We start from the raw sequence: 27634 nt of genomic DNA, 5'->3' as shown, positions 1-27634 counted from the left end.
ATAGACAAGGAGAAAACGAAAATCAATAATTGATAGGCATTCACGATGCTCCCATAGGAAAATGGTCGTTCAGTGATCGACCATGTCGAAACGAAAAACAAACAGTCAACCACAAATCTCTTTTTACGCCAACCCTTCCGCACATTCCGCAGAGAAGAAATAAAAATAAATTACAGCGAGTAGAGGCAAAAGGGACGATTTAAAGGACCCCTCGATCCCACGTTCAACGTACAAACCCATCTTTGTTTTTATGTCTGAATTTTATCGTGTCCGCTCAATAACTGCGCGGCTTATCGGCAAGTACAGCGAGTACTATACAACCCGCCCTCCCATCTTTCAGCACTGGTTCCTTTTAATGCCACCAGTAACGCCCATCATGTATAGCTTTGCGTAGTAATTCAAGTAGCAAAGCAGTTTCTGTTGCGGATCTCATATGCATGCGAGCACCTACGGCCGACCTACGACTTCCTTCCATACTTCTGTGCTCGGAGTATATAGGAGCTCACACCTCCATTCACTATAAGGACCTTCTTATCTAGAAGGTTGATTTATAGAACGAGCGTATAGCATATCTTCGAGCGATAATGGGGAAGATTGTGTTTATTCATATGCGCGCAGCATATGGGATGTTATCGGTACAGTTTTATGGGGATGGTCCCATAAAGTGGGCGACTTGTATGTTTTAGTGTTCAGCGAAAGTTATGAGAGAATCAGGTTCCTTTTTTTGTTATCGTTGAGGTGAGTCATTGACAGTTTGAATTTATGTGGACATATAGATCCTACAAAGTGGTGCGTGAGTGGAGTTTTCTTCTTTCTTCCAGCTTCTTTGAGGGTTATTGGGCGGGCGTGACTGGAATTTATTTTAAAAAACAGTTCAATTATTTATCGATCTTTAGTAAGTAGATTCTCCTACGTAAATGGTTCACATTCGTTATGAAATGCTAATACGTTCAGTTAGAGAATGCGCGCAATGTCACAGTGGGGACAGAAGTGCCGCGGAGGCTCTCATCACAGAGCCAGAAGGTCGACAAGCCCTCTGTTTTCCCTCCGCGCTCGACGATGAACGTTACGCTTCCACTACAATGGTAATTTCCTTTCACACACACACATTATTATGCTTAGGAGTTCTGCGCAATTACTTCAGAATGCGCATACTTTCAGAGCGCCGTACATTTCCAATACAACACACCAGGCAGCACAAACAAAGGAACAAAAATGGCGTCCACATCGGTATTGATAGCCCATGCTATTACCAAACACGCCCACGAAGGGGCCAGATGTATTATTTTCGGTCGGTTCGCTTTTACTTTATTATGCTTCTTCGCCAACTAGCACTGGGGGAAGGCGTCCGCGCGCATGAGTGTGTACAGGCGCCGGGCCCTTGGACCCGTGCCCTCTCAGACGGCGACCTCTGGCGTGTTCCTGGCGCGGTTAGGCTTAATTGTGGTGTCAGTCGGCCTAACCCTGCCCAAAGTGCTGCTCTGCCAGAAGTGGGTGGGGCAGACTGCATTACTGACGCCCGAATGTCGACCGGACCCATCCCAAATCTTAGAGCTGTCTTCTGCTTTCGAATGGAATCTCTCCAATGCGCTCACGGGTCAAGACGGCAAGCCACGGCGCTACCCATTTTATATATAGGGCTCGCCTGGCTTAATGCGGTAATGGCTGTGTGAGAGGTCCAGGTTGTGACGTTTGTCAACAAAATGTTGCAAGATATCGAATTTTCAGTTGGTGCGGATAGAATTACAGATCTTTAGTACACTATACCGGGAGCCCGGTAGGCCAATTACCACGTCTACCGCACCCAATCAGCAGGTAAGATTCTGAGTCACGCACGCTGTGATTGGTTCTGGTAACTACGGTAACTTGACGGTAACGTTACCAACGGTTCACAAAAACCCTCTACAGTCGCACCTTAAAATGGTTGCTACCATAGGCGCCACCAGGATTTTTTCCAAGGGGGGGGGGGGGAGGGCAGAATGTTTGCGCCCGCAACTACATTGTACGCCATGGTTGCTACATTACAGCGTCCCAGGTTTTTGCAGATAGACCTAAAATATGGGCATTTGCGTCTATGCGAACCTACATAACAAGTTTTGCAGAAAGGGGATGTACTAGTATAATAGACGCATAGAAAAATGGCGCCGCGAACACTGTTGCCTTCTGACGTCACTGCAGGCGTCTCCGCCAATGGGACCGCGCGCGAGAGGTCACGTGCTTATGAGAACCAATGGGGATGGCGCCGTATAGCTGCCGTTCCTCTGACGTCTGAGCGCGGCACATACGTGTGTTCGAGTGTTAACGACAGCCGTGCAGTACAACGCGTGTGATGAACCCCATGTATCAAACTGACAAACCCTTTTAAGTTGAGTGGCTAATGGAGAGGGAAGAACATTATACGCTGATACTTTTCCTGCGAATAGAATCTTATTGGAAATCTCTCCTGCAAAATATGCTGTCGACCTCCGTTGCTGTTCCAAACCAAACGAGCAACAGGTTGCCGGCAGCCGCAGCGAAAACAACAACGACAATAATGGCGAAGGATGTGTACTGGGAAAACCGTTCTGCAGGGAAGGCGATACCACGTATTGAATTCTCCTTTGTTTTGTCAGTAGCACTATCAAATGGGAGATGTGGCAAGCAGCTGTTATACGTGGGAGTTTCACTAATACCTATTCGATTGTTTCGCTTTTCTGAGAATGGACATCATCTACTCCGTAACCATAACTACGAGGAATGATTTGTGCAAGATGGCTCTCCGACTGTGCTATACGTTAGGTTCTTCTGGTTTGACCTTCGCTGCGTTGACGTAACGTCGAACGTTCATGCACCTGGTAAGATGAAAGCGGTATATGAGAGACGCGTCTCATTGTTGCGTTACTTCTGAGCCGTGGCTCATCACACGTTCTGCCTGATTGGAGTATATACGGTAGTAAAAAGTTAACGAACAAGACGTAATGCTATGTCTGGCATACGCGTGAAATCCGATATTAGAAACTGCGAATGTTCATGTCCGTATAAATCAGATTCAGTATATGAACAGTACACTCTTAAAAATGAACTTCACCGCATAGCACGCTCCTAGCCAACCATAATCTCGAATGATATCGTTATCTGCTCTGATTTGTTGAAAACGGGGGACGTACGCCATTTTTGTGGCATTACACCGGGTTCATTATTGCCACAAAGATATGGCGTACGCCCCCCATTTTCATCAAATCAAGGGAAATAACGTTGTCATTCGGGATGATGGTTGGCTAGGAGCGTGCTATGCGGTGAAGCTATGTTTTTAGAGTGTACACTCTTAAAAATGAACTTCACCGCATAGCACGCTCCTAGCCAACCATAATCTCGAATGATATCGTTATCTGCTCTGATTTGTTGAAAACGGGAGGCGTACGCCTTTTTTGTGACACTTATGCTGTTCATAATTGTCACAAGGCGTACGCCTCCCGTTTTCAACAAATCAGAGCAGATAACGATATCATTCGAGATTACGGTTGGCTGGGAGCATGCTATGCAGTGAAGTTCATTTTTAAGAGTGTACAACGCTGAAGGCCAGCCACTGCACCGAATGATACCGTTATCACTCCTGACTTGTGAAAATAGTTGGGCGTACGTCTTTTTGTGGCAATTAACATAATTGCATAAGTGTCACATTTGACGTACGCCTCCCGTATTCAACAAATCAGAGGACAGGACGATGTCATTTCAGATGACGGTTGACCGCGAGCATGCGGCTAACTGCGGCTGCGGCTGTTGTGCGGTGAAACTCTATTCGGTGTATATCTACATACACCCGACGAGGGCTACTGCATGAAAGTACGAACAGGTGGTCACAACTCCGATCGGCTAGACGTTTACACGGTTTTTTTTCCTTTCGATTTTTTCTCTATTAGACATGGAGTGGCTTGTCCCGCAGTGAGCGGGCTCACATCTCCATTTTTTTCTCCTATCATCATCATCATCATCATCCGATCGACTAGTCCTTCACGGACGTAAGCGAAACATGAATCCTCAGCTATGACATGAGATTAAGCGTTCACTTTGTCATAAATCGCCGTCTATTGTAAAACGATAATGCGAACGTGCTCCTCCCTTCCTTGTCGTTTGTATAGTGAACAAAACTTTTTTTTAGAACCAAGGTGGCACTACCCTCACTTGCCCGACTGCGAGCTTTGATGACGTCAATAATATGCCACATCCACTCACAACCGCCACATGAAAGTGTGCGAAAACGTTATGAAAGGGAGCCAAACATATTGCTAACCGAAACATCACCAGATATGCGATTCGAGCCAGAGAAAAACAAAAACGATACTGACCCCATGGACTGAAGCAGGAGTAGCCACTGCCCGCCGAATGCTGCACGAAATTTTCGGGGAGAATCATCTTCAGTTCACCACACGCACACGCAAACTGAAGCTCCGTCGGCCGCGTCTGCGGAACACGTGATTATCTTCCCCATGTCCCCCCCCCCTTTCCGTTTTCTCTTTTTTTTTTTCCTTCGAGTCCCCGAGGTTTTCTTTTTCGTTAGAAATCGACGCCTCTACTTGTTAGAGCCCTCCTTTTCTTAGACGAAAGCTGTAACACACCGCGGCAGTAATGCTTTCCAAGGAAGTATAGGGCTGCAGGCTATACGTAGATTTACGCGTATGTGCAACTGGTTGTTCTGTTTTCGAGTTGTTCCGTTCAAGTTTGTTGTTCAAATAGAAGGTCCAACGGCGTCTCTATTGTGCGCGGACCTTTTAAACGGAAAACGTTCCGTCTTAGAACCATGTACATATCTGTCTGCTGTTGGGTGTTTTCAGCATTGTAAGGTGGTTTTCAGGTATCCAGTGCGCTTTAACCTCCACCGCAGACGTTGGTACGCCCTTATATGTAGCAGACATACTATACTAATACTAAGTTCAGAAAAAAAAGAAAAAAAGGCATGTGATGCAATTACGAATTGAAACGTCAATTAATACTGGATAATGCAATGCTGACTTTTTCTCCGATGCGCACGAAAATCAGAGCACAGGACAGTACATTATCTACAGTCCAACATTGAGGACAGAAGTGAAAGATTTGGCGTGATACGTGTCACAGTGCGTTTTGTTTATTTTTGAGCGTTTGACCGAGTAAGATTCAGAAAGAAAAATTCGCACACCTCATCAACAAATACATCGCGTGGGTGTCGACAACAACAATACTCAAGCAGCACAACATCTTGGCCCAATATTGGACGAATATTGGCAATGTCGGCCCAATATTGGACCAAAATTCTACCAATATTGGGCCAGCATTGCCAATATTGGGCCAATATTGGGCCAAGGTGTTGTGCTGCCTTGGTAAATGAAGAAGAAACCACGCCGCCACATGTAAGCAGAATTGATTGAAGCCTGCAAAGCTTTCTCCATTGTCGAGGATGCCCGAGACACTTCACGCGTATCAACGTGTGTCAACATCACGTGCCTGAAGCGTATAGCTCTCAAACTGAGAAAGCCTTCAGCGTGCTATGCGGGGAAGTTTCGTTTTTGCAGAGCAGTTGCTTCCTGCGTGACGCCGTCGTTTTATAACAGGAATCGCTTAATACGAATTAGCCCGAAATCTTCATTGTCTTACTAGGCAATTCGCACACGCACACGCATGCATCTCGTGGCATAGATACCGTTGCAGGGTTATATAGTTAGCTGACATCACAGCCGGTCTGGCCCCCATGCTGTTTTAAATGGTTGACCCCCGAAGACCTAGCGGTCAGGACGTCAGACGAGACGTGCAGAAGAAGATCGTGAGGGACGGCTTGGCTACCTCCCGTGTCGTGACAAGACCTCGGCTTGAGGTCTCGCAGGGGTCGTCGCGACTGCACGCCGCAGGTCTTCCCCCGTATAGACCTCGTCGAAGGGGCCTGTTCTGTACAGGAAAATATTTCTCTTCTTTTCGCAAATGACAAAGTTGGTCCACGTTTCGGCTCTTCATCATCGGAAAGAGTTCGATCCGTTGCGTGAGCGAAATAGTGATTCAACGAGAATAATCGACGTTGGTTAGTCTCCACTGCGAGACTCGTTCTTCAGAGAGTTATGGTTAATCTGCGGTGGGATGACCTTGACGATTATTGTGCGCGGTCTTTGGTTCCCGCCGACCAGCTTATAGGCCCACAGTCTTAAAGACGAACTTCACCGCATAGCACGCTCCTAGCTCACCGTCATCTCGAATCATATCGTTATCTGCTCTGATTTGTTGAAAACGGGAGGCACACACTCTAAAAAATGAGGGGGTAACGGCAGGATAGGCTCGCGCCTCGCTGTTGTTGGCCACACAGAGGTAGGCGTCGTCACGACTATAGCCAAAGAAAAAAACAAAAAAAAAACAAAAACAGGAACACTAAACACAAAGAAAGGACGGACGGATGGAGGGCAGAGAGGATGATGAGGGTGCACGAGTTCGTCGGGGAGAGCAAAGTATTAACCGCAACTTCACCGCATAGCACGCTCTGCGCCAACCATTGCCACGAATGATAGAGTTATCGCTTCTGATGCGAGGAGACAGGGAGGCGTACGCCTTTTTGTGTCACTTATCATATATCCAAATTGACATAAAAACGCGTACGCTTCCCTCTCTCTCCTCGAATCAGAAGCGATAAACCCTATCATTCGCGGCAATGGTTGGTGCAGAGCGTGCTGTGCGGTGAAGTTCAGTTTTTAGAGTGTACGCCTTTTCTTGGCGGACAGTTATGGTGTTCATAATTGTCACAAAAAGGTGTACACCTCCCGTTTTCAACATATCAGGGCAGATAACGATACCGTTCGAGATGATGGTTGGCTAGAAGCGTGCTATGCGGTGAAGCACATTTCTAAGAGTGCAGGACGATAGGGACGATGAGACGGTTAGGGAGTCAAGAATGTGATGTTTACGGTGTTCGTACACCTGACCTAATTTACCTGAGGTATTCTTGGAGCACGCTAACGAATTGTCATATACTACACCGTCGTGCGTGCTATAAAAAAAAACAACCCTGGAGCATTCCGGTGTAGCAAACTTTAAAACCAGTTCTCCCGCTCGACAGTTGTCATTTACGAGACACATACACACACGCACACACACACAAAAAAGAAAACGTTGCTTAATGCGTCCTCGGTGATATGCTATACACAACTCATTTACTTGTACACGAGCTCATTTGATAAGCATTTATGCAAATAAAAACAGTGTTTGCCGCTGACATATTTGTCGCGGACACTGCGATTCGCCTGCTGTGTTTACGGTAACACCTTATCACCGTCCCGCATCGCAGTCAAGTTTTTGCAGGTCTACCAGCGGAGCACACCTGGGGCCAATCTCGTCGATTTTTGTGAGGCTACGTTTTTGAAATTGCCGTGACACCTTTCGCTCCAAATGCACGTTATCTAACCCAGCTTATATTTACGCCGATGCCGTAGGGACTTTTTCTCTCGTTTATTTTTATTTTTTTAAATTTTTTTAGTGTGTATATGCATGATGTTGCATCGCGAGTCGATATGACGGTGGACACTTCGGAATCGCCTACCAAGACCGACAAAAAAAAAAAAAAAATAAAGGATAAAGAAGAAGGGAGCTATTAGAGCTAATGACTCGTTTTTTGTGCTAGCAACCACGTGCTGTTGATGTGGCAGACCTGTAAACTGATATAAGGATAGTAGATTAATGGAGGGGTGTCTCTATAATCGCGGATCATAAATAAGGTTTGATCGCTGGCCCGATTAAAACCGATTTCGGCGGCTGTCACCGTCGACGGGTCGCTTCTACAGTGACAACACACCTGTTCCACAACCAATAATAAGCAGACCACCCCATAGACGGCGCGATCTGGACGCACTGATACCCTTTCTTGAAGATATATGGCGGCGGACAATGTAGTATTTTGACTCTTCGGGTTCTTGGGATCTCTCTTCTGCGTAAGTGACTTTCGACAGTCACTGTTCCTCGAGAGTAGCATGCGTATTTCTACACTTATTTCTGATTCTTTTTGCTTCCTTCATTACCTTTCATGAGCGTGCAGCAAGCACTCTAAAAAGTGAACGTCACCGCATAGCACGCTCTGCGCCAACCATTGCCACGAATGGTAGGGTTATCGCCTCTGATTCGAAGGGGGCGTACACCTTTTTGTGTCAATTTGGATACATGATAACTGACACAAAAAGGCGTACGCCTCCCTCTCTCCTCGTATCAGAAGGGACAGCCCTATCATTCGTTGCAATGGTTGGCACAGAGCGTATAATATAACGTATAATGCAACACAACAATAATGAAAGAGCAATTTTGGGCTCCTTCATGTCCTGAGCCAGCCGCTGGATCGCATTTATATTGAAGAACGAATGTGATTGATGAATTGGTAATACATTCACCTTAGAAGCAAGCTCCAACACATAGCGCAGTTGAAATGCAGTTTGCAAAACATATTTGTGCCGTAGATATAGGCATTCAGTTTGTCGACCACAGGAAGTAGTAGCCTTATGAGATCTACGAATAGAACCAGAACACTACAGCAGCAAACGCCCTTGTCATGTTATTCGTCGTAACACGTCGCAGAGCAGCATATGGGGTTAATGCGGTTATAGTTGGTTTTATGAAATGTGATAAAGCGATCGCGGTGACTGAGGAATACGATGCTTGACGTACATTGCTTTTCTCGTTGCAGCCCTCAGTGTGCATGACCTCGACTCTTGGGATTGAGAATGGCTAAAAGAGTTTACAAGCCGAGAAAGCAGCTATTCCAGGTACTTCACGTATGTACTGTATCTACTCTCTCAACACTTAAAAACAACAACAACTGTATCTACTCGCATAAATAACACGACACGCAAAATCCAAAATGAGAAGAAACCCTCGTCAGGAATTTCTGTACTTCTGAGCTTCAACATTAAGTCATGTCACACAGCTTTAATTGCTTTGAGCTTCGGTCAGCTTTATGTGCTCTGGAATATAGCGACAGTGGGCCACCAACACAATCTCCATTTCATTTTTTTTTCATTCAATCCACACTCTCAGGAAAAAGGCTGGAGCAGTTACACCTTTTAGGAGGTAATATAGTTGTCGCATATGTTGTACCTAAAAGGTTGCAAAGTTCTGCCCCATACCTCATTCTCTGCCACGAATGATAGGGTTACCGCTTCTGATTCGGTGAGCGAGGGGGGCGTACGCCTTTTTGTAGCAATATGGGTATATGATAATTGCTTTTACCACCCTTTTACACCCTTTACCAAACGCTATGTTGACCTATGTGGTAACTATAGAAGTTACCACCTTTTCACTCCCTTTGAAGGAAAAAAGGGTGTGAAAATGTGGTAACTTCTATAGTCATCACCTAGGTCAACATAGCCAGCCTTCTGATAAAAGGGTGTAAAAGGGTGATAAAATCAATTGGCATATATTCAAATTGCTACAAAAAGGCTTACCCCCTCCCCCTCGCTCTCCGTATCAGAAACGGTAACCCTGTCATTCGTATAGGTATAGCAGGTAGAACTGTGCAACCTTTTAGGCACAACATATGCGACAGATATTTCCTCCTAAAAAGTGTAACTGCTCCACCCATTTTTCTAAGAGGGAAGAGAGGACCAGAACACAGACACATCGCCGTGACTAATCATAATTCTGGCTACACTCGAATCAGATATCCCAGGACGACGACCTTCCATATCCTCAAGCATAAAATGTAACACCGAGCTTCTAATTACTGCTTTGAATTCGGTACACCATTTGACCTCGCGGACCCCAAAGCAATCCTCACATACCACACTGCGCCCCCCTGCGGTAATTAAAGTATCCAAGCAGACCCGCGCGCGCAGTGTCATAATTTCCCAGAACTGCACACCGCCCATGCCCTGTCGCAGGCATTTTATAGACACATACTCGGCAGCAGCAGCAGCCCGGGGGATGAAAGCCAGGCTGGCCACGGCGCGGTCACCTGCAGGAGATTTTTTTTTCTTCCCCCGGTGCCTAATTGGCACCTTAGCGGAGCCCCCGATATGTCGCAGCCTTCCGTAGTACAGACGGCGTGCTTAATCACTGTAATAAGCGGGCGCAGGTGAAACCTCCTCCCACCGAAGCAAGGCGTGTCACACGCACGGTGCCGAGGTCGAACCGGAGCATTTGTTTCGACTTCTTGGTCCTGACCTTAACCGACGACAGCGCCACCTTGTCTCGATATATCGTTTTCTTTTTTATTTCTTTTTTGTTGTTGCTTCCTCTCTTTATAGATCTGCCGTGTGAGCGTGTTAGACTCGAAAGCGAAACTTCCTTTGAGCGATCCGAAGCCTCTCTTAATGTACGAGTAACTCCCTGTTTATAACAGAGCAAATTTCAAGAACCTGATATCTCCGTTTTAATTTTCCTTCAAATCAATCAATCAATCAGTCAATCACAGTTGAAGATGGGAGCGCAGGACGAGCGTTTGGAGGCTTTGTCAAGTTTTCTATTGGCACCGCGGCTCCTTCCGCCATATTAGTAGTTATATTTTCCCCTTCTTCTTACACATATGCGTACATATTTACTTTCGTATATGAGTGTACGGTTCCTCTGATGTAGAATTTAATACATATAATATCATTTAGTATACGTAACCTAACCTTAGGTAGGGACGACAGTTGTGTCGTATTAGCAGTGTCTGTGAATCCCATCCACCCCGACACTCATGGCCATGGGAAAGGCTCATACGGCAACCGAAAACGCATCGAACTCTTTGACGGTACATTTTGAACGACCACACTCTGAGAAATGAACTTCACCGCATAGCACGCTCCTGACCAACAGTCATCTCGAATGGTATCGTCATCTGCACTGATTTGTTGAAAACGGGAGGCCTACGCCTTTTTTGTGACACTTATGTTGTTCATAATTGTCACAAAAAGGTGTACGCCTCCATTTGCATTCATATCATTCATTCATTTCATATCATTCGATATTATATGGCTGGCTAGGAGCCTACTATGCGGCGAAGTTCACTTTTAAGAGTACATGCGAGTTAGTTCACTTCAAACTTAATGAATGCCGGCGCCAGCATTTGAACCTGGACCCTCCTGATCCGGTCAGGGATATAGTGTTCGTTACATTACATAGGAACATCGCAAAGGTCCAGGTTCGAATCTTCCATAAGAGCTGCATTCCTACACTCTGAAAACTGAACTTCACCGCATAGCGCAGTGTGCGCCAACCATTGTCACGAACGATACGGTTATCGCTTTTAATTCGAAGAGGAGAGGGGGGGGCGTACGCCTTTTTGTGTCAATGATAATATATCCAAACTGACACGAAATGGCATGCGGCCCCATCTTTCTTCGATTCAGAAGCGCTACACCCTTAAAAATGAACTTCACCTTATAGCACGCTCCTAGCCAACGATCTTCTCGAATGATATCGTTATCTGCCCAGATTTGTTGAAAACGGGAGGCGTACGCCTTTTTTGTGACAATTATGAACTGCATAAGTGTCACAAAAAAGGCGTACGCCTCCCGTTTTCAGCAAATCAGATAACGATATCATTCGAGGTGATGGTTGGCTTGGAGCGTGCTATGCGGTGAAGTTCATTTCTAAGAGTGTAGCACTGTCATTCCTGGCAATGGTTGGCACAGAGCGTGCTATGCGCTGAAGTTCTGTTGTACGGCGAGCCTATCCTGCCATTACCCCCCTCCCCCCCATCGGCTCTACGTCTTACATTAATCGATCCTTTCATTTGTGTGACCTTTCCTCTCTCCAACAAAACCCTGTATAAGCCAACAATAACCAACAAGAACGTGTTAGACAAAACTCTGACAAACCCTCTGACGACAGATATGCACGACGACAGATATGCCGCATGAAACTTTAAAGCTTAGTTACATTGCACTCTTAAAAATGAACTTCACCGCACAGCACACTCCTAGCCGACCATCATCTCGGTTGATATCGTTATCTGTCCTGATTTGTGGAAAACGGGAGGCGTACGCCTTTTCTGTGACAATTATGAACAGCATAAGTGTCACAAAAAGGCGTACGCCTCTCGTTTGCAACAAATCAGGGCAGATAACAATATCATTCGACATGATGGTTGGCTAGGAGCGTGCTATGGGGTGAAGTTCATTTTTAAGAGTGCATGCTGTGTACATATCTTCAATATTACGCATGGAAACAACTCAAGCGTCGACCCATGACCTGGTTTTTCTTCCTGTCCGACGTCAATCCCGTATCTCTTACCCACGTGTATTTACACACATACGTATTTACCAGAGCAGAAAAAAGCATCAACGCACGCGTTCACTCATGATTTTCCACAGTCCGAGAGTCCGTGCCAAAAGAGCCGTGGGTAATTTGATAGGGTCGAAATCATCAACCATTGGCTGCGCATCGCTGGGTCGTGTAATACGGGCTTTGGAAGGAGACCTTCCCACACACCTTGCTGGAGATTCCACTGCCCTTTGCCTCTTTTACTATTCCTGGCTGTCGTCCAGGCGACGGCCGATTGGTTCGTGATTGTCATTCGAGGAGGACCCTTGACTTACAAGTCTGCGAATGAGTGTAGCCGCCGATAAGTACGTCCGTTGAAAAGATCGGAGATTGTGAATGTGGGAGGTGTATGCCTCAGCAACCATGTCACGCAGGCCAGTCTAGAAGGATAGTTGAGGGCATTTCTGTGATCTCTCTCTCTCTCTCTATACCCGTCTTAAGGCTTCGTCCTTCAAGATTGTTCATGTTATGCTGTGTCAGAAGCCCGCTGCCAGTATGAACTGATGTGTACAGCCGCTGTCTGACTGTTATACCTATTTCAATCTTCATGTCCGTAGGTACCTTCCGGAAATCTCCGACACACGGCGCTGGAAGCAATGTTTACTTCCCTCACATTGCTACCGTTCTCGGCCGGGATTGAACCAGCGTTCTAATGAGAGGGCTTGGCTGCAGAAATCACATGCAGCAGCTGTAGGTAGCACTTCTCGTGTTACGTAATGCGTGTTTCAAGGGGGCCACTTTGAACATGTTCTTTCAAAGCACGACGGGCTTAGTTGAAGAGTGGAGTTGTAGAAGACGAGGTGGGCACAGAGGTCGAAGTCTCGCTATAAGAAGGGGGGGGGGGATATGTTTAATCCTGACAAAGAAAAAAGAAGAGAAAACAGAAGGGAAAGGTTAGCCATGATGTATAGGCTTGCTGTTCCCAAAAGCAAGCAAATAATCAAACAAAATTAAGATAAAAGCAGCAGAGACACAGAAAATTATGAAGAAATACAGAAAAAGACAACTCCTTTACTAATCGTTGTGCAGACTCATATAGGACGTATCAGAGAGTGGCCAAGAATTTCATCGTGTCAGCGCAGACGTGACTTCAGCGTGCTGAGTAGGACCAAGTCGCACCGTGAAGGAAAGCTCGCGAGCTCGCTATGGGTTTTCAGCAGTCATTACGCAAATTGCGACGAAAGATTACGAACCGACAGGGAACGGTGCGAAGCGTTGCAGCAGCGCGATGTAGCCCAGGATTTGGCCCAAACTTTTTTTTTTAGCTTCAGGCTGTGTCGCAAACCACAATCTTCCTTGCAAATCTTTTACCCGTACAAAGACCTTGGTTTTCTTTCCCCACCAATACTGTCACCGCCTTCGTCGTTTGCTTTACGTTCAACGCTTAGGTCTTTACCTAATGGACCATAATTAATAGGGCTAATGGAAGGTCCGCACTGCGCGCGCTTCCCGATAAGACACTCTGGCAGTATAAGGCTGCTTGTTCGTAAACGAAGCCCAGTTTTTCTCGGCTTGGCTTAAGTATATACGCAGAAAGCACTGCCGAAATGTCCCGTAATTTTGTGCCTCTCATCCGAATGAATTAAATGGGCACGACATGTCATAGCCTGCCTGCCTGGAGGCTGTGCGATAGGCATCGCCGTATTCCATCGGCCCTCCAGTTAATGCTCTTCAAGACCCAATGGGTGCAACATCCTTATGCGTTTTCCACTTGTTTGTCGCGCATGACGGCACGTACGTTCAGTTTACGCTAATAATGGGGCGATGGCGTTTGCGGGTCATTGCGTTTTCTGTAATCTCCAGAATAGAAAAAAAAAATATGGGGAGGGGGTCTGACGCAGAATACATGGAATTTACTGTCACTTTATGTGCCTTACTCGTCCGACCCGAGTCTTTGAGTCGAGTAGATATACCTTCAAAGGCGCCCGACAGAACTTCAGTTTCTTGATAAGTCAGCACGCATGATATCTATCGTGCTTGGAAGGGTTACTTTAAAGTGGGGTTAATTAGCTGTAACATTGGTAGGGGTGCATTCACAGCTTAGTCTTTCCCTCGCGTACAATATTAGAAACCTGTTGGCTTTCACTCGCTCATACTCATATACCTTTCACTCCCCTCACATATTTATATGGGGCGGTTAGATTAGGTTAGATTAGACATGAAAAAGAAACATGTCGCGTTTTCAGTTCCTGAGGACGAGCCAGGACTGGCTACTCCAATGCTCATAGTCTGGGAAAAGAAGAAACCAGACTGAACCATCACCATGTAGAGGAAACCGACTTAAAGGCCTTACAAATTATCCAGTAGTCGACTTTGCCTTCCCATCGACATCGCGAAGCTGTTAGGTCCTCCGTCGTTCGACAAGGCGCTGAGGGCTGAGGGCTTGAGGGCACTCGTCTTCCTTTATGCTTTATCCTGCTTGGTTGTTTGTTTGTTTGTTTGTCCTATTTTTCGTAGCTGACCTTTTTCTTTCTTTTTGTTTACCAACAAACACGTTTTGGAGTAGCCAGTTCTGACTGGGTCGGGACTAACCTCTCCATATTTTTCTTTCTTTTCCAATCCAATCCAATCCAATTTTCTAGATACAACCGGGCTTATGGACCTACTATGACTCGCTGAATGTGTTCTGTGTGTTCCCCCAGCGAGTCTATAATTTTATATTCACTTGGTCGAAACTTTTGAGCTACATGTTGAACTCCATCATCATCTCTATTCTTCTCTAGTCATCATCTTTTTGTTTTCTCATCATCTCATCATCTGTTTGTACTTTCTGAGTGTAAGCGTACCGGGGTAGCCAATTCGACTTCGTCGAAACTCACATCCCCATTTCTTTCTTATCTTTTAATTTTTTCCTTTATCACGTCACCATCACCATCACCGCCTTCCCATCCTACGCTCTTAGAGCTGAACTTCACCGCATAGCACGCTCCTAGCCAACCATCATCTCGAATGATATCGTTATATCTGCCCTGATTTCTTGAAAACGGCTTTTTGTGACAATTATGAACAGCATAAGTGTCGCAAAAAAGGCGTGCGCTTCCCGTTTTCAACAAATCAGGGCAGACAACGATATCATCCGAGATGGTGGTTGGCTAGGAGCGTGCGATGCGGTGAAGTTCATTTATAAGAGTCTAGAATTTTTCGTGCATCTCCAAATCCGGCTGCACACTCACACAGGGTGTCAAAACGGCTGCCTCCTGCCGCATAAAGATATATGATACACAGTTGGCGCACTTGTATAATCAGCCAAACGACAATGGAGAAGACAATGGCAGAAGCGCAGCCATGGTATAATCCAACGGGAAAGGCTATCGGGACAGGTGAAACTAAAGCAACAGGTGTCGCGTGCTATCCTCCGCTCATCGGAAGTGAAGTTACTTCGGAGACGCGGGTCACTTGCTTTCTACGGGTTCACCGAGTCAACGGGGCAGGTGCGTAACGCAATTTGTGTTGCATACGGAGAACACGCATCTTGGCTCGACGCATCTTTCGAAGCAGTGAGATGTGAAGGCATGTTGCGCTGCTATGATAATACGACAGCTTTCTCCACGCACTCTCATCCGTTGAAAAAATCATCTGTCGCCCACTAATTGGATATCACGAGCGGGAAGAGAGTTTCTATACTTCCGCAGGTTCGCTATACTTTCGATTATTGCAGTAATTCGTGCTCAATTGTGCTTCCGGGGCACGCGACATATGTGTTCTCCCGTTTAAGTGATATAAAAGTAAAAAACTACAACAAAAAGTAGGAAATGGAAATAAAAGTTTAAACTATTTAATTTCGTCGCTTCGCGTTCACCATAATTCATCATCTCATATTAACCTCTCTGAAGTGGTGTAGGGTCCTGTGGCTTACCACGTGGAAACATCCCATGTCATCATCACTTCTCCTTCATTTATTGTTATTGTTGATATGGCTATATATAATTTGTAATAACGTTGTTTCAAGTGCCTAAATATGCATTGTCGTGCAAGCCACTAGCTAAGTTCTCTTTTGTTCGATGACGCTTTGTTGAAGCACGGCGACCCGAGGAGCGTCCTGATCTTGTACGCGGCTAAGAAGTCCAGGAAGTTCGTGTTTTATGACATTTTTGGGACGTATTCCGCAGTATTTTTGTGGCACTACAGCACATCGGAGCATTTTATCGGAGTGTTCAGGAATAACAAGCTGATTGCAGCGTACTATATTCTGCAACGAGGTAATAAAACGCACCCCACCCCCTTTCACGCCCTTTCACCACCACCACCAATAAAACGCAATTAACTGAAATTAATTTAATAATCTGGGTTTGAAAGAAGGCACCTGCCACATCATCGTGTACGGATGCACTCCGACGTTTTAGGAAACACTGGAAAATATTCACTCCTACAAGCTCACACGAATCCCTGTTGTTGTTGTTGTTACTTTACAGTACGATTCTCACTACAAAACGGCTTATCGCTGCATCAGAGATAATGATCAGAAATCTAATCACCCTGAAACTAGTTCTTTCGCACCCCATCCTCTCGAGAGCAGGGTCCTCCAATCAACCAGACGACGACGGCACCGAGAACGTACACACCGCGACTAATGGAGGGAAAACATATTTGCGAAGCTATTAATATGCCTATAGGAAGCGGTCTTTTCCGAGCGCGGATTCACACGCTTTATGCCGTGCATGTTCCCATTTTAGGTTCCGTCTCGGCTTCCGCGTTACATAACCTTACGTGAGACAAACACTTGGTTCTGCGTAATTGGGACTAAACGAGCGAGAACTTGACATGACGCCGTCGGACACATGAGACTGATGCGGGCCACAGCCTCCCGTGGGAAGATGTTTGGTTAGCCGACGGCTCGAAGCCCTTTCGCCGATGGGAAAGAGGACCGACAAAAATTGGAGCGCTCTTCAAGTAGCTGCGGTGATATTGGCGATCGTGCCCCGCAGCGGGTCACGTCTGAGGTTGCACGACCAAGCAGGGGGGTCCACGGCGTATGACGGAGGCCGGCGTGATTAGGGCCGTGAACTTCGATAATGTTCATCTTGTGCAAAGGGCGTGAGAGATGCTGCTGGGGTGTGGGGATGCTGGTTCTAATATGGGTCCGTAAATTCATAACGGTTCAACAACAACAACAAGAACAACAACAACGAAGAGGTGACGACGGTGACAGAGGGACTCCCACCTCTGGGATATATGGTACCCTACAACGCAAAAACAGAACTTTACCGCATAGTACGCAATCTGCGCCCACCATTGCCGCGAATGAGATGGTTATCACTTCGAATATAGAGGGGGCGTACGCCCCTTTTGTGTCTATTGGGGTGTGTGATAATTGACACAAAAGGGCGTATGCCCCCTCTCTCTTCGAATCAGAAGTGATAAGCAATACACTCTATAAACAGAGGTTCACCACATGGCACGCTCCCAGCCGACCATAATCCCGAATGACAGCGTTCTCTCCTTCGATTTGATGAATAACAGGGGGCGTACGCCATTTTTGTGGCAATTATGAACTGCATGCTGCCACAAAAATGACGTACGCCCCCCTCCCCCCGATTTCAGCAAATCCTGGAATAGAACGATGTCACTCGGGATGGTGGTTGGTTAGGAGCGTGCTATGTGGTGAAGTTCATTTTTAAGAGAGCAGCACATTCTGCGCCACCCATTACCGCGAATGATAGGGTTATCGATTCTGATTCAAAGAGAGAGGGGGGCGTACGCCTCTTTGTGTCAATTTGGATATATGACAATTGACACAAAAATGCGTACGTCCCCTCTATCTTGGAATGAGAAGTGAAGTGATATCACAACATGATTTGTGACAATGGTTCGCGCAGAGTGTACTATGCGGCGAAGCTCTCTTTTAAGAGTGTGCCCTCATGCATAAGGCATATACAATGAGCGATGTGAGGATGAAGTAATATGAGTTAAGTATACGCGTCGCTCGCGAAACTGGTAAGGTGGTCCAGGATGGTTGTGCAATACAAAAACGGAAAAGGATGAAATGAAGCAAAACAACACATCGAAAGGAGCACCGAAGGTCATTGGAAAACAGAGTTTAGGTAACTAAAGCGTCTGGAGCAAGCAGGGTATAGTCGTGAGGAACTCCATGAATATTTGAAGACCTCGAATGTAATGTACAGGGTTCTGACAAGGGCCTGCATTCTTAGAAAAAAAGGGTGGAGCAGTTACACCTTTTCGGAGGTAATAGTTGTCGCATACACTCTTAGAAATGAACTTCACCGCATAGCAGGCTCTTAGCCAACCATGATCTCGAATGATATCGTTATCTTCCCTGATTTGTTGAAAACGGGAGGCGTACGCCTTTTTGTGACACTTATGCTGTTCATAATTGTCACAAAAAAGGCGTACGCCTACCGTTTTCAACAAATCAGGGAAGATAACGTTATCATTCGAGATGATGGTTGGCTAGGAGCGTGCTATGCGGTGAAGTTCATTTCTAAGAGTGTATGTTGTGCCTAAAAGGTTGCAAAGTTCTACCTGCACCCTACGAATGATAGGGTTACCGCTACCGATTCGGTGAGCGAGGGGGGCGTACGCCTTTTTGTAGCAATTTGGATATATGATAATTGATTTTACAACCCTTTTACACCCTTTATCAGAGGCTATATGTTGACCTATGTGGTAACTATAGAAGTTACCACCTTTTGACACCTTTTTTTTCCGGAGTTTCGCCTGTTTCTTGACACTTATGCTGTTCATAATTGTCACAGAAAAGGCGTACGCCTCCCGTTTTCAACAAATCAGGGCAGGTAACGATATCATTCGAAATAATGGTTGGCTAGGAGCGTGCTATGCGGTGAAGTTCATTTTTAAGAGTGTAGGGTATACAAGGATGCGTTCAATGTTTTCCACGAGGCCGCAGTTGCAGCATACCCTTGTTCCACAGTACCTGATCCTATACATCAATCTGCTATATAGGTATGCGCAGGAAGGAGGCAAAGCAGCCTGGCAAACGCTACGAACGCTATATATACGTTCAGAGTTGAGAAGGCTGTATAAACCGGAGCCGAAGAATAAGTTTTGTAATGAGGCCCTTCGTTCTTTTATATAATTCTTCAAGGATATTCGTAACTCCGCGGCGAATACTGGACGTATTCGTGCATATAGAAAACGAATATATCATGTTCGCGGCTAATGCAATTTCGTCGAAAGTTAAGTGAGCCGCGCCAAATTCGAACTTCTCTCGCTCAGCTGCATCCATACAGCGGCCATCGATCAGAGAAGTGTAATTTATATGACAACGCATTATGTACGAGAAGGCAACACACACATAAACAGGCAAGTGAAAGAAAAATGAAACAACGCAACACAATGAAGCCACTCGAACAGAGAGAGAGAGCGCGATTCGGAGACTTTTTCGAGAATTTCTCTCCCAACTCAACAAAACAATCTTTCCCCATACTTTCACTCTTTATAACTGGGAACATCATAAACAACAACAACAACGAGTGATTTATTGTACGATCTCTCCCTTCTACTTTTTTTTTTTTTTTCGCAGCTCAACCCTGCGAAACACGGAATTTCTACCAAAACCACCCACTCTTTCCTTTATAAGAGTCGCTACCATCCTATATGACGCACAGAGCTGGCGATATTTTCACACCCTATGCTTCGTTGAACTTTTTTTCGCGTCGTCTATATATATATATATACGAGGTTGTGGAACTCAATAACGTATCGCTTCGGCGGCAAAAAAAAAAAAAATCTTAAAAACTCGACCGATATACTCGGGGGACACGGTGTGGCGCCCAATCTTTTTTCCTGCCTATACTATTGACGAGGGGAACAATATGCCATTGAGGAAGATGCCATTGAAAATAAATAGACAGAAAGTGTTCGGAAAATGACTTTGGCGCAACACAGGCGGAGCGATAGCGAAGTGAGGAATATAGAAAAAAAAAGTGACGTTGTACCCGGAAGGCAAGTCCGTTAGAAGTTGAAAGTTGTTTTTTTGATATATAACCTTAAGTGATGACGATACGGCTTGCTGAGTTTTTACATTACGTGTATATGGTTGTCGTGTCCAGTGGCGAGTAAGAACGTGGCGAACGAATTTAGGCGGAAGATGTTGGTTGTTAGCAACAACAACAACTTTGTTTTTATGATGATGATTTGGGAGTTTTTTGTGGTTATTGTATAGGTGTCTCGCCAGCAGAGAGGGTTGGGGCTTACTGGCTCCCCGGGAGCTCCCACAAAAAGTACATATACAACTGAGTTTTTACAAACACTCCTATATAACGTACGTATGTATAAATAATGTATACACAGTGTATATAAAGTTAGTAGTGAGTAACCTGCAATATCCCAGCTACCATTGAGTATGTCCTCATAAGCTGCCAACCTTACATGGGTGAACGACGCACCTGTATGTGTGAACTAGTAAATAATCGACATCAGACCGTTCAGGATATGTCCAAGATTCACCCAGACCGGTGCTGGACTCTTTGAACCGCTTTTGATTTTTCTAACGGCCACAGGCCTACTGGACGAACTCTAAACCTTTGCCTTGCTATATTTAAGTGCATGTCATGCTGACTCATCGAGTCGTATTACCGCGCATTAACTGTGGTAGGGTCTCGCTGCCTAAGCGGTGGTGGTGGTGGTGATGTTGAAAGGGCTTGCCGTTGTCGGCCTCACGTATGTGGGCTGCCTAAGCGGCATGACAGCAAAGCCATGACATCATCCAGTAGTTAATTATTGCTGTTGTTCTCCAGTACTGAAGTTTTTGCTAGACGTCGTCATACAAGCACTCTCTCTCATTTGCTTTCCCACCTTAGTCACACAAGCATACAAGCAAGTCATACAAGCCCATCAATACCACTACCAATACAAGCGCGGATTACCACTGTGTTAACCTTCAACACGTCTACGTTTAAAATTCCCCAATCGCAGCACTACACGGAAAGAAAATGTGTATATCAACCGTTGTTACTATCTATATGCTAAAAGAAGAGGAAATTGTTTCTTGGTGATGGTGATGTGATGTGATAAAGAAAAAAAATGGGGATGTGTTTCTCGGTGCAAAACCGGCGATCCTAAACCAAACCGTAAGTGACGTGCGCATCTTCATTATTGCTTCCTCCAACATGCACAACATCGAACGCGAACGTTTATTGTGCCCAACAAAGGGAAAAGGAACGACTCAGGCGAAGAATTGTCAGGGAAATACATTTTTTTCTCCATTGTTCCAATCGAAACGTTTGCGATGGCCTTGGAAACGGGCAAGTATGCACCGTGGCTGGGGCAACTCATTGAGGTACGTGCCACTCCGCACGGCCTTGTTATTCACTGCACGCTTGATGTGAAGGTCAAGGTAGTTTACTCCTTCTTGCTGCAGCACTTCCGTTGGCTGCCACCGAGCACTGCAAGCGCGCCCGAAGATATTTCTGGGCTCAGCTTGCGCAATAATTGTAGATATTTGCGGGACGACCACAAGATCGTGAGAAACTTGGCGTATAGTTCTCTAATTTTGTTCTTCTTCTGTGTGCGTTCGGCTTCGGGATATGGCTTTACATGGCTGGATATGGCTTTAACTTTGAAGTAGGACCAAATTATTTTTGACAAAACCAAGCGCCACCTGTGTGTATTGCCATCAAGCAGCAGAGCTACCTATGGAGGTCCCCTGTAGCACGCAAGGGATCACGGGAACTTTGAGCGCCTTCAAGCATTACTAGACGGCCAGAGGCGGAGGTAGAAGAAGAACAACAACATTCCGGGTATGCGCAGCATCAGCCGGGGTAAACCATAACCGAAGCAGACGACAGAGCAATGTCCCTCAAAGTTCCCATGCTGCTTTGCGCCGCGCGCTTGGTGGCACGCGCATCTTTTTAAAATCGTCTATTCTTTATATGTTGAATTATAACTGAATTGTTCTGAGCAGGAAGCAGCCTATATGCAATAGGAAAATATCAAGGGTCTATACTCCCGTAACACCAACAATAAATGAAGGAGAAGCGATGATGACATGGGGTGTTTCCCCGTGGTAGTCACAGGACACTACCCCACTTCACAGAGGTTAATATGAGAGGAAAATGAAAAGGAATACCTTCATCCTGTTTCACAAAAACGTACTGTGAAACAGGATGAAGGTATTCCTTTCCACTGCCCTTCTGGCTGAAGAAGAAGAAGAAACGTGCCTTAAAGACATACCATATCAACAGTGTAAACGAGGTAAACAGAAAATCAGTGTATATCATGATATCCAGAAAAATATTTTTTTCCAGGACTTTGCATTTCGGTGATTCTCGGCGTCTGTCATAATAGTGAATTCGGGTGCGTCGAAAATATAGTACAACATTTCCGGATCAAACAGACCATTTGCTTACCGTATTTTTCGGTGTATAACGCGCACCCCTAAAAACGGGCCAAATTTGAAAAAAAGTTCCATGTACAACACGCATGTGTAGCAACATTGCGGTGGGCGTTATACATAGAACTTTTTTAAAAATTCGGCCCGTTTTTAGGGGTGCGCGTTATACACGAGTGCGCGTTATACACCGAAAAATACGGTATACTTGATTTGATTTCATTATCTGCGTCCGAACGTTTCAAAGGAGTATTTGTGTTAACGCGAAAGCACCAATAATTCTTTCTTTTTCTGTACCTGTCTCGACTCGCGGTCTCTCTTCACGATCTTCGCGTTTAACGAAATTCTCGGAAACACGTCGTACGCAGACGATGGTCTCATATAAGATAGCTATCTGCCCCCCCCCCCCTCCCCCGCCACCTGCACAGGATACAAACCATCCACGAGGCTATAAAACTAAGCCCGAGACACGCGAACTTTGCTCCTGGACGGCGCACGTCGTCGAGTCAGAGGTCGCCGAGACCCCTGCTGGTCTCGGCCCCGACCCCACGCTCTCCAGCTGTTCTCTGGCCTGCCCCTTCGTGAGGACCTCGACGACCTCTATGCCGACCCCGCACGACTTCCTGCTGAGGAGTATAGTGCTTGCGCCTACATAAACGGTGGAACCTTGCATGTATATATATATATGCGGATCTCAAAGGGTTGCTCTGGACCAAATATTCCAGGATTGTAAGAGTTCTTAATCTCTCTCGTCTCGGCGTGCTGTGCGCCTGTCTTTTTTGGAAGCAACAGAGATGCAAAAGGCGCGTGCTGGGGCGGGAAAATGGAGGTTATGCGCATACATCATCGCAGGGGTTCAAAGAGGTTCGGTAGTATGAGGAAACGTTTGGCGTCAAATATAGTTGCGTCTGTGTAGCTTAAGGGGCGGACATGGTGCCATATACGTGATGCCTGTTGGTGTTTATGTCTGTCTGATATAGGCGTAATGGATAAAACATGACGTTACGCACACGTGTACGAATTCTGGTAGTTCGGCTAAGAGTGACTGACGCGCAAAATCAGCAGGTGGTATATACGAGGTGAACTATTGTCTGCAATGCCGTCAAAATTGCGTCTTTATGTAAAAAGAGTGAAAGAAGCTGTCGTCGTAATCGTAAGCCGGCGGAGCTAACAACTGCTGTCTGAGCGTTCTAATTATAACTAGAACGCTCAGACAGATTTACGTCAACTGCAGTTGACGTACATCTGAGACACCTTGCGTGGTGACCCACTGCGCTGTCAGCATTGAGTGATGAGGAATTGTATCCACTGCATCATATTATACATGTCGTACACAATGCCGTAGAAATTCCATTTACCATATATCCAAAAATAATATATTAGTTTTTATATAATGCTCGAGCCGTATCCATTGTAGCACGCAAGTGGTTCTCAGAAGCCCCATTACGTGCTATGTATGCATAGGTCTCTGCCGTATACGTCTTAGACGCAATGTGCGCCCAATGTCATATCCACTGATGATAACGATAGAAGGTGTTTCACCGCAGGAGTTGCGGTCCTTACCCCATTGCATGTGGATTATTACATGAGTAAGACGTCAGTCAAATGGGTGGAGCACATGCACACATACAGATGACATCACATGTCATGTGTGCATGTGCTTACTCATGTAAGATGTGACACATGACAGATGTGACATACACTGTAGACAGACGCCACCTAGCGCACGTAGAAGGCGGTATCACACTCTTATGCAAGGAACCATTGTTGCCGACAGCTACAGTCCAGTTCAGCCGACGATTCCACTAGCGATAATTGTCCTCTGAATCCCCTATAGTGAAATGTGACTATGCAGTAAAACGCAAATAGGTTCCCCTAGAGTCGCAATGAATCACGCTATGATAACCATAAGCGTTCAATATCAGAGATCACTGCGTCTAAAGGATGTCGAACAAGCCGGCAGTTGTCATATGAACGTCATTACATGGTTGATGACCCTGACGGTGTCGCACAGGTTCACGAGAAAGGGCATAGAACGGCAGCAGGGATGAACGGCTTCCTATTGATGCTTTGCGAGACATATTTTGCTCACAAACTGCATGGTTCTCGCACTCTCAAGACACATAAGGCAACTATGATCTGTCTACTTGCAACCGCGGAAAACGTGTAGAGCAACAGCCTAAATATCATCGTTATTTTTTGCCGTCCTGCTTCGTTTTGCTTTGAGTTCGTATGATCCATCGTACATGCTACGAGTGACCACTCACCAAAGTTTTCTTCTTCCGAACCGCTGGCTACGCTGCTGGAGCGCAGATCCGAAACGTCGCTGTCCAGTCGGTCGTGCGATTCTCCTGCTGCTCCGGAGCTTCGAGACAGCGGACTGCAGGGACGGCTGGTTGTGTGTCCTGCAGGAAATTAAGGACGTCCATAAGGGCTTTTTGATGGGTTAGAGTGCACATGCGGATACGCGGCATTCTGCAGGGTGGGGGAACATTGAATAGTAAATGACAGGAACCTGTTGGTCTTGAGAACTACACTCTTAGAAATGAACTTCACCGCATAGCACGCTCCTAGCCAACCATCGTCTCGAATGATATCGTTATCTGCCCTGATTTGTTGAAAACGGGGGCGTACGCCTTTTTTGTGACACTTATGCTGTTCATAATTGTCACAAAAAAAGGCGTACGCCTTCCGTTTTCAACAAATCAGGGCAGATAACGATATCATTCGAGATAATGGTTGGCTAGGAGCGTGCTATGCGGTGAAGTTTATTTTTAAGAGCGTACACTCTTAGAAATAAACTTCACCGCATAGCACGCTCTTAGCCAACCATCATCTCCGCTATCGTTATCTGCCCTGATCTGTTGAAAACGGGAGGCGTACTCCTTTTTGGTGACAATTATGAACAGCATAAGTGTTACAAAAAAGGCGTACGCCTCCCGTTTTCAACAAATCAGGGCAGATAACGATACCATTCGAGATGATGGTTGGCTAGGAACGTGCTATGCGATGAAGTTCATTTTTTAAGAGTGTGCTACTAGCGGATATTGAAGACATATGAGGAACAAGTCTTACTTCTCCCACTAATATAAAGGAGCAAGGAAGCGTTACTTAGCATGCTTCGAAACCCTGAATGACATTCTCGTGTAAACATAAATAAGCCCCCGCCACAACTTCCGGTGCCACGAAGACTTCCGGTCCTTCCGTGACTAAGGACGCTCGGAACAAGCCGCCATGCAGAATTATATCTTTCGCTTTCCCGATTTGTTGGAACGGGAGGCGTACGCCTTTTTGTGGCACTTTGAATTGCCCCAAAAAGGCGTATCCGACCCTCTCTCTCCTCAAATCAAAAGCGATAACTGTATCAATCGGCACAGCTGTTGGTGCAGAGCGTGTTCGCTGTGAAACCGGAGGTCGTTTTGGCACCAAACCGGAAGCGGTGAAAACGGCATGTATTCATCACGCAGTCCATGTAGAGCCATCATGCACAATATTTTCGCTGTGCGCTGTATTGTCGGGCGGCAATCAAATTTACACAATCCAGATTTACCCGATTTCCTCGCGTGAGGTCAGCAGGCCTGTGTGGCTCACGGTGGGAGCAGCCGTGAGCTCTCATTGGCGATCGAAAAAATTCGTCCGCTACTGCTACGAAGCTCCGGTCGCGCCATCTACGTCACGAGACTCCTGACTGACCATCCCGCCGGGACTGAGAACGTCACTACGTGGCGTCCAATTCGCTCGTTCTCTTACACGCTCTTTGTAGAAGAACGGAGAGTTTGTAGAGGGTGTGCGGGGGGATCAGAGGCCTCTCGCGCAAGCTATATACAGGTCGCAGCGGTCGCCGTTCATTCAAAAAATTGTGGAGGGACATGTCATTGCTCGTTTAAAGTGTCGAGAGAACCAAGCAGAGATTGTTAGGTATTTTCTGTAGAAGTCCCTGTAGTCCCCTGTGTAGTTAGAAGGACCGTTCCTTTCCTTCCGGCCCTTTAGACGCAAGATGACCATAAAATTCAATCGACAGCGCAAGGCAAACGGCAGCCGAAGTCAGCCCACCCGTCGAAACAATGTATCAAAAGATGAGCGGGACCCTGCTGCTGTTGATGATGAGAAGTTCCCCTTATAGGTCCCGACCATCCATAACGAAGGATAAGGTGAGGACAGCGAAGAGGGGTGGCATGCCGGGGATGGCGCGTCATCACGCTGCACCGGCGTCACGACCTAGTCTCCCCCCCCACTTCTTGCTCCCTGTGCCTAAACACCAAACTGATGCCGCAAACAAGCATCAGAAACGTGATCACGGCGCTCAGGAGTCGTGCCTCCTCACGCTGCGATGAGAATTTCCCACAAACCGCGCGAATGGCCCGTTCCGTTTTTTTCCTGTTTGTTTGCTGTACTGCTCGTTGCGCAGAGGTCGTGCCCTCTGGCGGCCAAAGGTCCCGGACACTGCGTGTCACGCGGGTCAGTCACGGACGACACTGATGCACGATTCCGTGCAAAAAAAGAAACGTTTTCCGCGGAAGAAAAAAATGTTCCTGCGTCTATTACCAGACGTCGATGAAGTCAGAGTCAACTCTTCGCCCGATCGCCGTGTCCTGATTGTAATTACTTTCATGCGTCGAATACAGGAGGGAGTTCGGGAGGTCGTGATCTATGAGGTCTCGACCTTGACCCTTCCTCCTCTCTGAGTGGCGATGGGGGGGAGGGAGGCAGTTTGCCGGATGCATGCTGCATCATCGAGCGTGAAGGTCTTGATGCCCCGCTGTGGCAGAGTTCAAGCCTGATCGCTAATTCGATTTCGCCGAAGCATGATACAGACACGAATGTGTAAGACATACGTGAGTAGCAGATGTTGCACTCATCTTTATGTAAGATGTCTATTGCTTTATCACAATCGAAGTAAATGACGTTGGACCATGTTCGTATAGCATGTTCGCAGGTCAGTTCTACAACCTGCATGGTGTCGCGCATCACTGCACATGCCAGCATGCATTTGAAGCCAACACCAACGCATGAATCAAATATAACAGGGAGCTAAGCGCCTCACGTTGTTATCGACGTCATTCTCATCTTTGTGGACTTAATATTTACCGTTTTTACCATGAGTCC

General features: G+C 46.2%; 1 protein-coding gene across 2 annotated transcripts in view; it reads right to left on the bottom strand.

Moving 5' to 3' along the window:
• LOC135369817 (polyhomeotic-proximal chromatin protein-like) overlaps nt 1–27634 on the bottom strand; it is a 231890-nt gene that overhangs the window by 44532 nt on the left and 159724 nt on the right. For both annotated transcript variants that reach the window (XM_064603359.1, XM_064603360.1), the window contains exon 4: nt 24796–24933. In XM_064603359.1, the coding sequence (XP_064459429.1) occupies nt 24796–24933 (138 nt within the window). The remainder of the gene's footprint in view (nt 1–24795; nt 24934–27634) is intronic.

Source organism: Ornithodoros turicata, chromosome 10 (assembly GCF_037126465.1).
Source record: "Ornithodoros turicata isolate Travis chromosome 10, ASM3712646v1, whole genome shotgun sequence".
NCBI classification, from domain to species: Eukaryota; Metazoa; Arthropoda; class Arachnida; order Ixodida; family Argasidae; genus Ornithodoros; species Ornithodoros turicata.
Note: the sequence above shows the minus strand (reverse complement) of the source record. Positions and strands in the feature narration are given on the sequence as shown.